This window comes from Mixophyes fleayi, chromosome 5 (genome assembly GCF_038048845.1).
Source record: "Mixophyes fleayi isolate aMixFle1 chromosome 5, aMixFle1.hap1, whole genome shotgun sequence".
In the NCBI taxonomy this organism is placed as follows: domain Eukaryota; kingdom Metazoa; phylum Chordata; class Amphibia; order Anura; family Limnodynastidae; genus Mixophyes; species Mixophyes fleayi.
In genome coordinates, this window is record NC_134406.1 from 76,039,053 (window position 1) to 76,057,471 (window position 18,419).

General features: G+C 36.8%; 1 protein-coding gene across 3 annotated transcripts in view; it reads left to right on the forward strand.

Annotated features, from left to right (window-relative positions):
• Positions 1-18,419, forward strand: part of ANO10 (anoctamin 10) — a 193,514-nt gene that overhangs the window by 6,183 nt on the left and 168,912 nt on the right. For all 3 annotated transcript variants that reach the window (XM_075212403.1, XM_075212404.1, XM_075212405.1), the window contains exons 3-5: positions 4,030-4,212; positions 10,519-10,653; positions 15,419-15,538. In XM_075212403.1, coding sequence (XP_075068504.1) covers positions 4,030-4,212; positions 10,519-10,653; positions 15,419-15,538 — 438 coding nt within the window. The remainder of the gene's footprint in view (positions 1-4,029; positions 4,213-10,518; positions 10,654-15,418; positions 15,539-18,419) is intronic.

The window sequence follows — 18,419 nt, forward strand, 5'->3', positions numbered from 1 at the left end:
ACATTTGTTATGGTCTTGTCATGTTGGATGCATATGCATCCAAAAAATAAGCTACTCTTAAAAATAAAATATTTACACCCATATTCGTACACATCTGAAGGCTTTTCTAGCTCAGCAACAGTCACGTGTGCACCAGATTTACATAAGGCATACTTACACCTAACCAGATCATAAGCAAAATAAAAGTATTTAACCTTTGCTTTGATAGCAAAAAACACATTCGCTATTAGATTTGATCATCATCATCATCTATTTATATAGCGCCACTAATTCTGCAGCGATGTACGGAGACCTCGTTCACATCAATCCCTGCCTCATTGGAGCTTGCAATCTAAATCCCCTAACATACACACACACAGACCAGGAAAGACTAAGGGCAATTTAATAGCAGCCAATTAACCTATCAATATGTTTCTGGAGTGTGGAAGGAAACCGGTGCGCTCGGAGGAAACCCACGCAAACACTGGTAGAACATACAAACTCCACACAGATAAGGCCATGGTCGGGAATCAAACTTATGACCCCAGTGTTGTGAGGCAGAAGTGCTAGCCACTAAGCCACCGTGCTGCAATTCTAAACCTTAATGGGCAGAAAAACCTGGCGCTGACTATAGCAGTCTATACCTTGTATTGTATAGATACAAAACCGATTCAAATAACAATTAATATACTTAGAAAGGAAAAAATTGCTACTTATTTATAGAAGTTGTTGTGCATCAACTTCAATTATAATGGAAGAAAACAAAAAAACAAAAACAAGTACAAATACATCCTATCTAATAAATACCACTGTAGATTACAAATATATAATAAAATGTATTTGTACAACCATTAATACATATTAAGCAAAAAATTAAAAAGAAAAGAAGATATCAAAACATACTCCACCAAACCATTAATCCGGACTAATTTTGGTCTTAAATTTTGTTGAAATCACCTATAGTGCACATATAGGGGGAAAAAATAAAAAAAAGGTCTCATAGACAATCATTCATTGCATAATCCGGAATTTTTGATAATAAGAGATCGCTGGATTAGCCCACAGTACAAGACACGATTGTATCTATTAAATTTTGCACATTTTTTTATATAATATACACCACACTATTATGTGGATCACAATTCCTTTTTCAGTCATGGTCATTTATATGATACAGCCATCAGTATAACAACCTGGAGATATAGATCATACTTGGTACATCTGACTCATGAAGTCCTGCAAGCATCTTGTAGCTCCGCCTACTGCAATTTAAACTTGTTCTCTCCCTGTTATATTGATCTTACCCCACTCCAGGCTTCGTAAAAAGAGGGAGTGTGCAATATTGATGGTGGAATCCAACTGAGATTGTGATCTCTCCTTAAGTCAGTCAATTCAATCAGTAGAGTTATAATTAAGTACTGTGATTACAGTTCAAAGGAGTTCCGCTGACGCGTTTCTCCACTACTGATGTGTGGTTTCCTCAGAGATGGCTATTTGTTTGGTTAGCCTTCTTTTCAACTCCCTTTTAACCAATCAAAAACATTTGGTTACTCACAGTACATGTATCAGTCGTCTACATACTAATTAACACATTAACCATTGTTACTACTGCAGTGGTATTTTCAAATAATTTATTTAAAAATAAAACTTAAAGCCATATAATGGTATAGACCTCTATAAAATAATTCTATAGATTTAAATTCTATTTAGTTTAAACTTTCAAATGGAACAATGTTTATTAGTTTACAGAGACAAACAGTATTATAAAATAACTCTGAATAATCATAATCTCATATATGTTGCTTAATCGATGTGATATTTAAGTCCTATTATTCACCAGTCTTTATAAAAGGATCCTATTTTAAATTGATAATCCACATTATAAATACTTGAATCTTAATAAACCAAAAAAATATATATACACATTAAAATTGAACCATATGGGGATCGAACTCGTAATTTGTAGTATACCAAACAGTTATTTATACATTCGCTATTAGGTTCATTTTAAATAATAAACAAACCCCCTGTATAATACAGCAACTATAAGCCTCCTTCTGGCGTGCAAAGGAAAGTGGTAAAGAAAACATCCTAGAATACTCCCAGAAAATCATGTATAAGCAATGAAGGCTACACCTATCGGCTTCAGCGACCGTTGTCAATGTGTATTTGCTCTCGCACCCTCTAATTATTGCATAAAGCAAAAATACTGGATCTTGGGTGTTGTCTTTTTGGCTGAGCCGTATAGTATACTAGAGGTACCGAAAGCTGCTCAACAGGCTCTGTCCGGAAGAAAACTTGAAATATTGTTAGAAGTAAACATACATTTTTATAAATTGTAATACTATTTTCCCTTTAGATAGGGGTGTGTAACCTTTATGGTCATGCACCCAAATTGTGTCTAGAAATCCGCTTTGTCACCCATGGCTTACTTTTTAAATAAACATACTTTGTGCTTTTAATTACTTATTAAGTGCCCCCAGAAGCCTATCTCCCACCCTTGGAATACAGTAAGCTACTGTATAAAAACAGTGCATAACTAATTTCCACATCCTTTGGTTTTCTTTGCTTTCATTTACTTATTCCCGTAAAGCACACATTAGTGAATCTGTTAAGACATACATTGACTTACCACTACATATTTGACAAAGGTAATGTGTGATGAAGTACCAACACTGCCCATTCCTAACAGCTTTAAGAGAATTCCCAGGAATTATATACGTGTAACACAACGAAACTAGGGTTTGGGTGGGTGGGTGTGTTTTATTTTTTTCAAACATTATTGTATTCTACTAATAAATTATTTAATTGAATATAAATTTGCATTAGTACATATTTTGCTAAAAGTTATATTTTAGTAAACTTCATATACTTGTAACTAAATATATTAAAGGAAGGAAATTGGTCTCTAGCAGAAAAAGGTTAAGAACCTTTGCTTGTGACCATGAATAAAATGCGGCAAACCATACAGTATAACACGTCAGTCTTGCTTACTATGAGACCATTATCTTGGCCAATGTACAATTGCACCAAATAGTACGGAACATATGGACACTATTACACTGTCATTGGGAAATGCCCCCAGTAAGGAAATGTGTCAGATAGAATGTTGGGCAGATTTATTTCATTTACTGTATGTTTTTTAGCCTTGAAATATATGTTAATGGCCAGTAATAGGTTTATTTACTCTTTCAATTAGACTTAGGGCCTGATTCATTAAGGGAAGTTAAGTAAAAAAAAATTGAGTAAGTAATCTCCTGGACAAAACCATGTTACAATGCAAGGGGTGCAAATTAGTTTTCTATTTTGCACATAAGTTAAATACTGTCTGTTTTTTCATGTAGCACACAAATACTTGATAGCTTATTTGTACACTGACATTTAAAGTTGATATTTGTGTGCTACATGAAAAACAGACAGTATTTAATTTATGTGCAAAATAGAAAACTAATTTGCACTCCTTGCATTGTCCAGGAGACTACTTATACCCCATTCATACTGCACCAAAAACCCGGGTTTTTGCAGAGGCACGCTGAAAAACCCGGGTCTTGGTGCAGTATAAATAGTCCAACCACAAAATCCCGGGTCTAAAATCCCGGGACTTAGACCCGGGATTTTGCGAGGGGTAATTCCCGGGTTGGACCCCGCTCGCCTGCAGTATGAATGGTGCAACCCGTGTAATTCCCGGGTCTCACCATTCATACTGTAAAAAAAAAAAATTGTGAAGTAAAAAAAAAAGGATTTTAATTACTAAAAAATACATAAGAAATGTTTACTTAACTTATTTTCAGCCAGCGGTGTCTCCGGTGCGTTGCAGGCTGTCAGGGGGACCTCTGGGTACTAAAATGACGTCATTTCTAATGGACTAGAAATGGGGTTATATCTCATTAGATGGTAGGCGTGGAGAAAACAAGTGAAAAACAAACATGGTGTTAAATTAGCGCTACAAGATGGCTTCCAGTATCCTAAAGATTTGCAGTGTTTAACTCATAGCTGATTACATTTGTTGAAGATAATGGAAAGTAAATAATTTTTTTTCTCTTGTTAAAGGTGCTCAGCTGTTGATCAAACCACTGGTGATATCAGAAGAGGAGGAAAACATCTATGTTGTCGGAGCCTCTACAAGGCGACTCCTCCTCGGAGCAGAGGCTGTAGGTTTTGTGAAGGAAAGTCAGGATGGCTCTATGAGACCTTTCTTATACAGCAACCGGGCAGAGTACAAAAACTTTAGGGGTAAGGTGTGGTTACAGTATATTATTTGATGTCCATACAGCTAACATACATGACGGTGACTGTTTACTAATGTCTCTTGTCTTATAGTTAAATTGACTAAACTTCAGTCTGTTTCACTTGTATGGATATGAGAAAAGCTAATTTGTTTTGCCTTTGTCCATTTCCAGTGTCCATTTAACTGTCACTTTTTAATAATCATGTAAATCAGTCTTCTACTGCTCATTCATATATGTGGTAGAGGTCTACTACTGCTCATTCATATATGTGGTAGAGGTCTACTACTGCTCATTCATATATGTGGTAGAGGTCTACTACTGCTCATTCATATATGTGGCAGAGGTCTACTGCTGCTCATTCATATATGTGGCAGAGGTCTACTGCTGCTCATTCATATATGTGGCAGAGGTCTACTGCTGCTCATTCATATATGTTGTAGAGGTCTACTACTGCTCATTCACATATGTGGCAGAGGTCTACTACTGCTCATTCACATATGTGGCAGAGGTCTACTACTGCTCATTCATATATGTGGCGGAGGTCTACTACTGCTCATTCATATATGTGGCGGAGGTCTACTGCTGCTCATTCATATATGTGGTAGAGGTCTACTACTGCTCATTCATATATGTTGTAGAGGTTTACTACTGCTCATTCATATATGTGGTAGAGGTCTACTACTGCTCATTCACATATGTGGTAGAGGTCTACTACTGCTCATTCACATATGTGGTAGAGGTCTACTACTGCTCATTCATATATGTTGTAGAGGTTTACTACTGCTCATTCATATATGTGGTAGAGGTTTACTACTGCTCATTCATATATGTGGTAGAGGTTTACTACTGCTCATTCATATATGTAGCTGTCTTCTCCTGCTCATATATGTGGTAGAAGGCATCTAATGCTCATTCACGTTTGTGGTAGAAAGCATCTAATGCTAATTCACGTGTGTGGTACAGAAGTTCTCTTGCTCGTTCATGTATGTAGTACAGGGCTTCTACTCATTCATGTATATGGTGCAAGGCATCAACTCCTTATTCATATGTATGGTGTTATGATTTTGTTGCTCTGTGTTTTGTTTTGCTGCTCTTTTGTCTGTTGCTGAGCAACTTAACTCACCCTGCTTTCTGAGCTGCTAATGAGGATTCCACATTGCAGCTGATTACCAGCTCTTGTTAGACTCATCACTGCTCATTAACTAGCAGCTGACCGGTCACCACCTTCTCCTCACATGCTTTCTACCCAGAAGCTGATGGGCCAGGACCTACATAGATACACACTCTGCCATCATTGCCTTGCTGGTGTTAGGCTTACCTCGGATAGTTCCTGTATCTTTATCCTATATAGATTGGAATATATTCTACTGCTGGATGAAGTGTGTTTGACCTTGGCTTTGTTTACTGGACCTTGCTTTTGGATCTCTGCTTGCCCTTGAACTCTCGGCTTGTTTATTACTTTGTGTACCTCTCCTGTCCTCTGACCCGGTTTGCCAATTGATCATTCTCTTTTGTGTCCTGTTTCTCTTGTTTTTGTCTGCGTGCTGCATATAGCTGGCAGACTACCTCACTCACAACTGTTAACAAACATACACTACTGGGATCAAGTCCAAGGGGCATCCGAGTACCAGTAAACAGTGTGGTTCCGGGAAAGACGGCTGCTAATGGTGAAAAACTTCCTACACCATAGGTTCTATGTAGGGATTATCAGTTAATGATTGTGGGGTTCACAACATAGAGGTCTCCTGCTGATTCATATATGCGGTAGAGGTATTCTGCTGCTGCTGTTTAAGATATGAGTACACAAACTGAGGATAAGTTCATATTCAGGTCATGTGTAATAAAATAATCAGAATTAGAAAGACAGACACACATGACAATCGAGTACATAACAAATACACATTTTGAAAATCACAAGAAGAAGAAAGTAGACCATTAAATTACCAAGGCTCTGACATAAACCTCAAATTCCAGAACATCTTTGGAGGCATGTTAGTTAGTAGCAGATTAACACTTTGTAAATGTGCTTCATCCAACAGAAAGAAGTTGTCTAGTAGGTCATTCCATAATGATTTTGCCTGTCATAGTGATCTCACTGTCAAAATACTGCATGCTGCAATTTGACAACATAATCGCTTTTGTGGTGGAGGACAATGGTGTTCCTTTACATCCATGTGGCTTTGAGTGAATGTATCTCAGTGTATATTCACTCAATGCCACAACTTCCCGATCAGCAAATCTGTTGTGATCTTGCCCTAAACAATATAATATATCCTGTGGTCATTAACACTAATTACTGAAACCTTACTCCAAATCCATTGTTCTTTTTTGGGATCAAATGGAAACAAAAGATTTAGTCCAGTTAACTTATCAAGCCTGACAACCTGCAAAATCTCTCTATTAAACAATAACTGGACCGCAACATGTGTATTTGTTTTGGGATTTTGGTTTTAACAAAACTGTTTTCTCATGCTGATGTTTTATTGATTTTTATTGCAGTTTTTCATAACAGTGAAAGGCAAAAGCAAACACCTCTTCTAATGGCACTCAAAGTAATATATAAATCTGAATAGGTTGTTGATAGGACTGCTGAGTTAAAGGGGGAATGGTGTTACCCTTCAAGAATAAAAATGCAAAGAAAATAACAGCTATCAGTCTACTACAATATAAATAAGTATCTGCTGTGGGTCCCATCTCTGATGAATTTGCTGTATGCAGGGAAACGAGTTGTTTTAGATGTTTTTATTAGCTCTTTTGAAAAGTGATATCTGCAGTTGCCAACTTACTTATAGGGACAGATTCAATTGGCCGCAATGCTCCTCAGAACATCATCATCATCAACATTTATTTATATAGTGCCAGCAGATTCTGTAGCGCATTACAATTGGGAACAAACAGTAATAAAACAATACTGGGTAATACATACATACATAGAGGTAAGAATGCCCTGTTCGCAAGCTTACAATCTATGGGACAATGGTTTGATACACAAGGGTAAGTGCTACATCATATTAAATATTTGTCCAGCTAGAATGCAAAGGTTACAAAGTATTTAGTGGGCTGTATGCTTAGTCACACAACTATGTTGGTCAGAGGTTAATATTGTATTTGTTTGTAATGAGAGTGTGTTGTATATATTTTTGTATTTGCTTACCTGTACCCATTGTTCTGATCTGTATGTTCTAACCCCATCTCTACAGCACTGCGGAAGCCTTTTGGTGCCTTATAAACAAAAGATAATAATAAAATGTTAGTGGTCTGCAAACATTGTTTTTCTAGAGTAGACGTGTGCAATTGGCCCGTAATAAGGCTTTTGCTACTAATTGTACTCACTGTTGAGTCATTTTAGTTTGGCATCACTCTCCAAAAACATGATATTAGACATGCGTTGATTTGCAGATTTGTAGCCGCAACATAGTATCTATAATTTGTTTTGTATTTTTTTATTGATGCAACCAAGTAAATATTGTATATTTAATTAATATTACAAACTGCTGATTGTGCCTTTGATGTGACTGTATAGGAGATCTGTATTCAAATAAGTGAATTAGATACTAGCGCTTATTATATGTCTATACTCCCTTTAGAACCCTTGTACCAATCTCTGTAAAGTTACAACTATGGCTCCATCAGGGGCGGGCTGGCAACATGCAACCCGGGGGGCACACAGGCGGCCGCATCACATGACACACGATACGGCCGCGGATGCATCGCGTGTTATGTGATGCGGCCGCCTGTGCGCTGACGCGGCCGCATCGCCTGTCAAGTGATGCGGCCGCCTGGTTATATACGTGTAATATTGCAGCCGGGGGGAGGGGGGGCGGCCGGCCCTAACAGGGGTTAGACTGAGCGGCCCATGGGCACCCCCTGCCCCCCGGTCCAGCCCACCCCTGGAATCCATTATGAGGAGAAATTCTTTATAGTTAACACATATATAATTAAATTATATATTTTAAATAGTACACATAGATTGATTGTATATTACAATATATATTTCATGTTGACAGATTTGTTTTCCTTAATTTCCACATGAATATATTGAATTTAGGAGGATTGATAGCAAGCTATTTTTTCTCTATGCTTTGAGTTTTTCCATAGCCCCTTTTCTTAGCTAATAGAAAGATGTTTAGGGAGCCAGTCGTCCTTACCTGTTTCATGTATAAATTGTGCTTAGGCAGTAGATAAAGTCTAGAAGGTCAGACCTGGGATTACATGTGAGATACTCCTTAATTCATGGAAGTAACAACTGATTCAGGAACACCCAGGGTGGTTTGGTCATAGACCTTACCTGAGTCTGCCTGGTAGGCCAATGGCCCCAAATAATACCATGGGTTTGTTGGGAGGAGGAGAATTCAGTGCATTTGGCCAGTACCTATGTATGTATCCTGTATCCAAATGGTGTGTGTGTGTGTGTGTGTGCATCTGTGCCTTCTTCAGCAACCTCATATGTCATTGTTTCGTTTCTGTATGATTTTTTGGAGCTGATTTGTTATACTGATCGGCCAGCACTGCATAGTTTTTGTCGTGCCTTACAAACAGTAGATAGTGATAGGAGGTATTTAAAAGCAAAGCCATTAAATAACGTTTTCAACAATGTGGAAAATATTTGAATACAGGCCAATATTTTGGTTTCATGAACCCAGAGGAGCTTACATTTTTACTCATTGAACTTCCTAATATACTGGTATATTACCATCTACCAAAAACATATTACTTGTCCACAGTGATGTCCAATTATCTCTGTAATTAATCCAGTAGCCTTTAATCTATCACAATATTTAGACTATCATTTACAAGCAATTGCAAATACACTGAATCATACTTCAACAAACACAATATACATCTACAACTAATGGCAGATAAACTACATATGGATAACCAGTGATGTGAACATATGTATCTGCATTCCTCACAAGAAGCTGTTAAAGGAAATGTACAAATAGATCAGAAGAATTTCATTTGTGAGAGATTAAGATTAATTTCAAAGCACAATTGTTTTTTTATGTGATTGGTTTTTCTAAAACAATATTAGGAACGGCCATGGGAACAAGGTTTGCCAATCTCCATATGGGTATTTAGGAAAAAAAGACATGTTTGGCACAATAATCCCTATTCACACGATATTATATTTTGGTGACGGATTATATATTTTTTTTATATGGAAAGCAGAACCATTGAGTCTCAAGGATTTTATTGACTATTTAAATAATATTTACATTTCATTTCATTATAGGAATCTTACTTCTAGTCACAATATAGGATTTGAGGAGTGCAGAATTAGTAGATTTTGAACCTTTTTTAGAAGGGTCAATTCCTACCCATTGGTGTCCTCTTAGGACTGACCTTTACCTAAGTAGTTCAGATAGACCCCCTCAGTCATGTAGTTGTTCCTGAAGCATAACTTAAAAAATGCCAAAAATATTTGGTTAGCGAGAACAGGGGAGGAAGTTTCCAAGAGACAAATGATGAAGACAAGCAATGTAATATACTGCATTAGATGGCCATGTTAGAAACGATATGATTGAAGTACATATATATTCTGTTCCTTTTTTTATATAATATTCTATTATTCTTTGGGTAATATAATATACATTGTATAGATCGCATGGTATTTTGGCAACTTGTTAGTGATTATGTCACTTGTAAATTAAACTGTTTTATTTCTATTAATTATATATGTAGCAGCGATAGCTGCTTAATTTGAGCAGGCTGGATTCACCATCCCAGGACTCATAGGACACTTGAAATCACTGTTATGCTTTGCACTGTTAATCCACGTGACATGAACTTTAACAATTGATAATAGTGTGAATAATGTCTCTAGAACCTAGAGATAGCTGCACTATACATATAACTAGAGTAAGGATCTGCATGAGCTCCCATAGACTAATATATATATATATATATATATATATATATATATATATATATATATATATATATATATATATATAATTTGTAATGTATTCAGAAATATAGAAAAATTAATAGGACCATCAAGTCTTTCATAATGACAGTGGGGGATACTGTCACTCGGGGGCAGCATGTGGAAAAGAGGGGAAGTAGTTCATTATTTAATTTAGCATTGTTTTGTGGTTTTATGTTGCTCCAAAGTATAGAAAACCACCTTGTCTGGAAAACCTAGAGCGTCATACATTCGGTATTGCTTCATTTTTTTTACAAAGGCTAAAATGTATGATACTACGCTCTAGTCATTGGAATCGACTAATACACAAAAGTTTCACCAAACTCTAGTCATTTACACCATACTGGAAACATAATGTGTATTTCATCTATTTTTCTCATGTAGGAGATGGAGAGGATTTTCTTTCCATGGCTGAATGCCAGTATATCATTAAACACGAGCTGGACAATCTTCGAGCGCATGATGAGACAAATATCCCTGGTTATCCACAGTCAAAGCTTTACCCTGGAAAATCCATAGGTGAGGTCTGATTTTCAGTGTGATTGATCTTTTATTAAACAGGAGAACCACTTAATGAGGAGTTCTGGAATGTAAAGTGCTACAGTTTCTTTTACATGTTAGTGGGGAATTGAGTTGTGTCATGAAAATATGCATTTAATAATGGAGTACAATAAAAAGGCTAAAACCCCAAACAAGGAGTTTTGTGTAGCAATAAACTATATATGTAACTTATTTACTATAGGACAAGTGCCAAGTATTTCATGTCCTAGATACACACTGCAAAAAAAAAAGAAAAAGCTTTTGGTGTATGTGGGTTTGTACCTACACTTTCCTCCAGTCAATCAATGACTTTATGGAGTGTTTGCTCTTATATATTGTCATATAACATACTTTGTATTTGATATCCAGTGCCATCAATACAGATCTGAGATCTATTTTGCCGCGTATGTCTTAAGCCACTTAATGCTACCCTATACAAAAAACATGGTATAGAAAGTCAACAAGGCTGGTGAAATGCAAATAGTGTTGACATCAGCATTTTATGTTGTAAACAGCAATGTGATTGAAATGAAGGCCATTAAAAAAATAAGTACTGAAAATGTTATTATGGTAACAACAACTTAAAACAGATTTTATTCACAAACAGCATTTAAGTGCTGAGGATACTTAGCGCTGCTATAACGCTATTGTTGCTGATTTGTTTTAGACGTCTAGAGAAAAGATGAACATGTTTTTTATTTTTTGGGGTGCCAAACTATAAAATCCTGTATGAGTCTCGCCCAACAGAAAAATTATTTAAGCTATATATAATAAAATGAAATTACAGTTGAGGAATGATATATAACTACAAAATTGATGTCAGAGATTACTGTTTTTTGCAGGAAACTTTGTGCAGGAAAGGATTCCAGTGGCTGAAACGCTGAGACAGCCGTAGTGAAGTTCAGACTTAGATTCAAGATCAGGAGGCAGAAGCATTGTCAGACAGACCATGTTAGGAGTAGATGTTAGAAGTCACAGGACAAGGTCAGTAACAAAATCACATAAGAAGCGTAGGTCAGATACTGAGATATAAGTAAAAAACACAGGAATGCTGGATTAAGGACACAGGTGTGAGTCTTCATCTTACATATTACCTCATTGGACAATAACATGGTCTCCTACTTAACTCCCTACCTTTTCTGCTGCCTCTCCTCCTTCTTTCCCCTTCCCTGCCCCTGTCCCCCTATTCTCCCTCTCTCCCCTGCGTCTCTGTCTGTCCACCCCTTCCCTTAGATTGTACGCTCCTCTGAGCAGGGCCAGCTCTCCTCCTGTTTCCACCACTTCTAACTCTGCTCTCCAGCTACTTTGCCCTCCTCCTCGAGGACCCTCCTCTCCCTGTCTTCCGCGCCCTCCTTCTTGGGCTCCGTTGTTTGCCGTTCCTCCCTCCCCCTTTCCCCGCCCTCTCTAGCTGTGCATTAAGCTTACTGAGTTACTGTTTACTGTACTGTGCTGTCTCACCTTGTATTGTAATTCGTTTTGTCCCTGTACGGCGCCACGGACACCTTGTGGCGCCCTATAAATAAAAATTAATAATATTAATACCCCAGTTTTATATCTACTTCCCCCTGCCTGTAATGGTAATTTCTTCAGGACTGTACACTTAGAAAACTCTGAATGAATACAGTGTTATGTATGCGGACAGTGTATTCATATTCAACAAAAAAGCCAAAACCTATCTTTTATTAGTATTTTTCTTTAAGAAATGCAGCTGGAAGGTCTTCTGCACATATAATTAATCCCCTTCCCACTGTTATAAAAGTGAATTTTTTAATTCTAATTATCTAGCTGTTTGTTCCTGTGCTGACACACATTGTACACAGCTCAGCTCTCACCATGCATGGAATAAATGAATGAGCAGCACTACATTTGCATGCATCCCTCCTCCCCCCTAATACACGAGTAAGTGCTTATATGTGATAGCACATTGTAGTGCTATGTCCCACTATAATGTTCTATCACATATAGCACATTACAGTGCAGCAGGGAGGCAGGAGAAATGCATGGATATGTAGAGGCTTGTGAGACCCTTCCCATGAGGCTGGGAGCAGAGCAGTGTGCAGTATGGTTGGAGTTACATATAATTTATAGTGTGAAGCCCTTCACAAGAGAACACTGCTTTTCTTTTTTTGCTTTGAAAAAGTAACGTGGACTGCGCTCTATTACCGCTATTACGGTAATATTGAGCGTAAATACCATTATTAAGGTAGTTTTAACGCCAGCTTTTTGCTCGCAGCTCCCTGAGCTGCGAACAGAATGATGGGTTAATATTACCGTAATAACAGTAATACATTTACTTGGCGGTACTTTGGGGGGTGTTGAATTCCCCCCTAAGTGTCTTAGGTTTTTATAACTGCTGTTTAAGATATTTAGTCCCAGAAAGCTATGTACAGTGATTTGTAATGAGTCTGACTTTTCCAAAACACTTTGAAATTGTAACTATGTTTGATGTATTAACACAATTTATATATTTAGCCCTTTTTAAAATTGTAGTGCATTCAGGAATGTAACCAGACGTTTGTGGGTACCAATGCAAGATTTTGGAAGCGCCTAATGTACATGAAACGGATATGGGGTTTTGACAGAGAAGGGACCGTCCGCAGCTGCTGTCCCTTTAGCAGATGCATCCCCTGCCACCAGGGTAGTTCTTCCCCTGGCGTCATAAATGTTTTGTCATTTATTGAATAAGGCATCTCAGAAATGGAAGTATTATTTTGTATGTCCCAAATATATTCAGTATAATTACACTATTATAATCGCACATATTACAATTTCTCACATATTGTAATATACCTGTAAACATGAACTAAAAATACAGATTGTGTTTGTTGTCTTACATACTGATGACCTCATACTGTATATATTACAATTATGTGCTCAGGAGTCAAATACTATTCCAAGATTGGACAGCCCAGTTCTGGAGCATACAGAAGAATAATCATCTGTAAACAGAATCACGTAAAACATGTAGAAACTTAATTCATTTGGGTTTGATTCTGTTTTCTCAAAGGAATTCATTGCACATGACAAAATCATGTCATCTTTGACTATTATCGCATATGGTTCATTTCAGTAGCAACCTTGACAATTATTTCCTGTGAACAGCATAGAATTTTTCTTCTAGTGTTTTTTATTTTTCACTAGCTGGCATTGCTGTTTGAATTGCACATTCATAAACAGAATTCCACACCTATCTTTCTGGAATGTGGATCCTTTATCTTATCTCAAAATGGCTTAGCAATTTCACAAAGAGATATTTTCAAGAATTGTATCCAGTAGCCAAGTTCAATATTTAATTAAAGAATCAAGTGATTTATTAATGATACTTTGTCCACTTGAGACTTTGGTTGTGGTGCCATAGAAGACATTGATGGTGCAATTTAATCATTTTGGTAAAGAGGCTGAGGGTTTTTCTTTTATATAATATAAAGGATTATGTAACATGCAGAATTTGCTTAGGTTTAAAGTACAGTCTTGCATAGACTTTTTTTTTTTTTTAATATAAACATTTTTATTAGAAGTTGAAATTACAGCATAACAAATGTTCATAACATCTGGCAACCTGAGTAATAAGCATATTATATGCGTGTAACAATAAACTATGCAAAACTTGTTTTACCAGTCTAGTATTAATAAACATTTATAATTAAAGTGTTGTTCCAGGTTACATTTGTTTAACAATTTAAACAGAGTCACTTGTAAAAAGATAACAATATAGATATTTTAATGATTTCATAAACAGAGAATTATAGGGGGTTCTACAGCACGGTTTCTATGTTGTTCATATGAAACTAAAGTAATTTTTCTTGGAAAGTGTTCCTTTTGCTCAATCGCTCTGTGGGGTAGATTTTGATGGCGTCCTCTACAAAAAAGAATGTCTCTCCTGGAAACATTTGGTTTCTGCTATTTCCCGGAAGAGTGTAACCTCATCGCTTAGTCTGAACCAGTGAGTCACCAAGCTTCCATGTGGTCATGTGATGGCACAGAAAGAGGTGGATCAGGATGTTTGCTACAAAAGTTCTAAAGGTTCTCTGCGCACTACATCATGTTATGTGACTGTGGTTGCCGTGGTAACTATGTGTTACTTAGCAAACTGTAGCTCATTAATAGCAGCTTGAATAAAAACACTAAGGAAAAACAAACAAGTGAGCGTGTCTTCCTACAGGTATTCAGAGTGATCTATAGTAAAGAAACAAATCTCATATTTAGAGGTGATTGCACCTCTAAATAGGTTTTTGCATTCTCAGCCTAAGCTTGTAAAGTGATGTTTTCATACGTTGTAGAAAAGGGTTAAGTGCACTTTTACTTTTCTTTTGGTTTTCAGCATTGGAAAAAGCTTTGCTTACTGAAAATCTTTTATGCGTTGCTCAGTAACTGCTCAGCCCCATTACATTGGAGGTTTGTTGCATCAAAAGACTCTGATAATAAATGTTAGGAGCGCAATGTGAGCTATAGGAGACCATAACAGGATTATTTATTTCCTGCCATAAGGTTTAGGGGCAAGCCTGATGACACAACTGTTAACACACTGCTTTGCCCTGCCAGACTCTCCAGAAGAGTGCAGATGTAAGCTGGCTTTAATTCCTCTTTGTAAGAAAATATTTTTTTGTGCTTTTTAAATACCGTCTAAGTACAAGTGGACTTTATTATACAGCTTATGTTTCTGGTTATTTGTTTTCACAGATAAAACGTATATATTTAAATGTTTGCGTTTTTAATGTTTTTTTTATTTTTATTTGTTTTTTAGTCAGAAGGATGCAGACCAGTGGTGTATTGATTCAGGTATTTCCACTTCATGACAAAGAAGACTTGAAACGACTTACTCATCAGTGGTACCGCCAAATCAAGATTGGTTTCCAGCCTATAGGTGAGAGAACATGTTCCTCTTCTTTCCTACTGACTAGACTGCTGCTGTTTACTGACTATACAGGGCTGCCGGCTGGTGACACAGGGGCTGGATGCCAGCCTCCAAGGCTTATTATGCCCCCCTTCATCCTAGTAGATTTTGACATATGCCTGGAATTGGGTGGAAGCCTTGTAATGCCATTTGCAGCTTTATTATGAAGCGTCTTGCTCACCTTTCAGTAAATTAGCAGTCTGGCTTCAGTTTGTTTTTCAGGTTGCTGTAAGAAATCCCTGGCTTAGTATATATTATGCAAATGTACATCTTGTGACACAAAACATCAAATTTATATCCAAACTTTAAATAATTGAGTCATTAGTGAATGGACTCTTGCTAATTGCTATCCACACTCCTAGTAAATGCCTCTGTCTTCTACATTGGACTTAGGTATATGTAGATAATATAATATACTTCATTGCACTTATTGCAGTGCATCGTGACTCACAAATAATCACCATTCAATTCAGTGTGAAAAGTGTTATAACAAGCTGTCCAATTTGTGCTGATTGGAGCCAATTGGTGAGCCACATGAACTGCGTCATCTGTACATGAGCTATTTGTTTGGGCTCATAATTGTTGCTGTCATGTTAGTATTTTACTAGGTAGAAATACATTTAGATTCACAGAGGTTGTAGCTTCTGACTGGTCCTCCTGCTTGGCTCCACCTGTCCCACTCCCACCCCCGACCACCCTTCTCCCAACTCCGGTTTGCATACTACCGAAGACCATAAAATCAATATAACTTTATTGCTGACTCCGCACCTCTGAACTGGATCATAATAAATGGGACAATGTACTCCATACTATTATAAGTTAAAGGCTCAAGGGTCCAGGCCAGTTACTTTTATACAGGTCACAGATCTTTTAATTCCCAGAACATTTTATAGTGGGGGGATATTATCCCTTTATAATACACAGTTCTCCTAATAAATGCCAAAGTGATGACATCATAACTCGCCAAATATTAGCAATGACATGAGAGCTCAGTGTTTATGCAGATATTATTTACAGATTTTTTTTAGAACAACACTTGTGTATTACATTATATTGCATTACTTACAGACACACAATCTTACATCTACATCTACCCATCATGACTGTTGGATATAATCATCATACAATTTTTATACACTATACAGACCAGGGGCGCACGCAGGATTTTTAGGGGAAATCCCCACCCAGAAAAAAAAAAACCAAGAGAGCTGCTGCACCGCCGCGGACGCATCTTTGACAGCGCCGCTATATATTACAGTGCTGCTATGTGGGGCACTTCGTTAGCGGAGGAGAGGGGTTTCTGGAGAAACCCCCTCTGCGTGCGCCCCTGCAGACAAAGGACACTACACCTGATGATATATAACCGCTGGGCATGACCGTAATGCAACTAAGTCATGGTCTATATAAATATACAACACTAAAACCAGTAATATGACATGGCTGCTTGTCACAATCTCAATACAATTTGGCTGGTATATACAGACATAGAGCACTACACCTGCCCAACATGACATGATCGTATTACAATTGTATATTACTATTTTTTTTTAAATGTGCGCATGTACAACTTGTAAGAGAAACAGAGAACTGCATCCAGGGAAGTTGTACTAAGCATCAGGTCTGTTTAATTAAAAAGGACATTTTCAGGTGAAATACTTCTGGGATTTAATTTAAGAGATTACTCATTGGCTTTCCTATATCTACTTTTGCAGCTAAATAAAAGTTAAACTTCAAAATATATAACCAATTCTTAGTATACATTAGCATTTTGCAATTGTGACCACCAGGGGTCCCGGACTTGCCATCCGACCCTCCAGCTATTACATGCTGCCCCTCAGGGGTGTAAATTGACAATGGAACATATATAATAATATAAACTTGTGTATTCTAAATATTAAAGAGAAAACTATAATCAGTACAGACAAACAAAACTGTTGTTGTCTTGTTTAATTGATGAATGTAGAACACTTCCTTATCTAATACATTTTATATAACATTAATATTTGATTCTGACATCCGAGGTCCCACTGAAGGATATCATGTTATGTAAAAATACTCTAAATTAATTCAATTAATATGTCAGCATTTTTAATTGTGTGTTCAAGATGAAATTTGTTTTACTTTGAAAATGATATTCGTGCCTAAAGATATAAATAACTTGCTATATAAATTAGCATTTTAGACAGGCTAGATCACCTGAAATAAAACCACTTAGACTCATAAATAAAATGTAGCAAACACACTAAGAGCAGTAATTATACATGATAGCTGAAGTGATAATGTAAAGTAAATGTGAACTTGCTGTACTGAAGCACCTTGGAGTATAAGTGCAATAACAGAGAGGGCAGATGATACATTGGTCACTTGCAAATCATTATTTACTCAAGTCATGGTAATTCTGTTCTTATGTTTTCCTTTAAGGATAACATTTTTTAAGAAACATTTTTTCCTTATAATAACCTCAAATTCTGATATCTGCAGTTTTCATAATTTTGTAATCTTAATAGTTGTCAGGTACTGAATTGATTAGGAAAAAATTGACAGCGGATCTTCACTACAGCCCTTCAAGGAGAAATACGGATTAGATTACATTGCATTTTTAAATTTGTAATAAGTAAATGTATGATCACATAAGATTTGATATTTAAAGCATCCCGTGTGAAATATTTGTGTCTTTGAATAGATATTTTGTCTTTGATCCAGAAATGCAGTTATAAGGGGATGAGGACATTTGTTATACTGATGTCCTTTCAGTGTGGAAAGCCACAACGTTTCAGATTGTAAGAAATGTAAATAAAATAACCTCATATGAAGATATAGAAACACCAGTTTAAACAAAGAATTTGATATA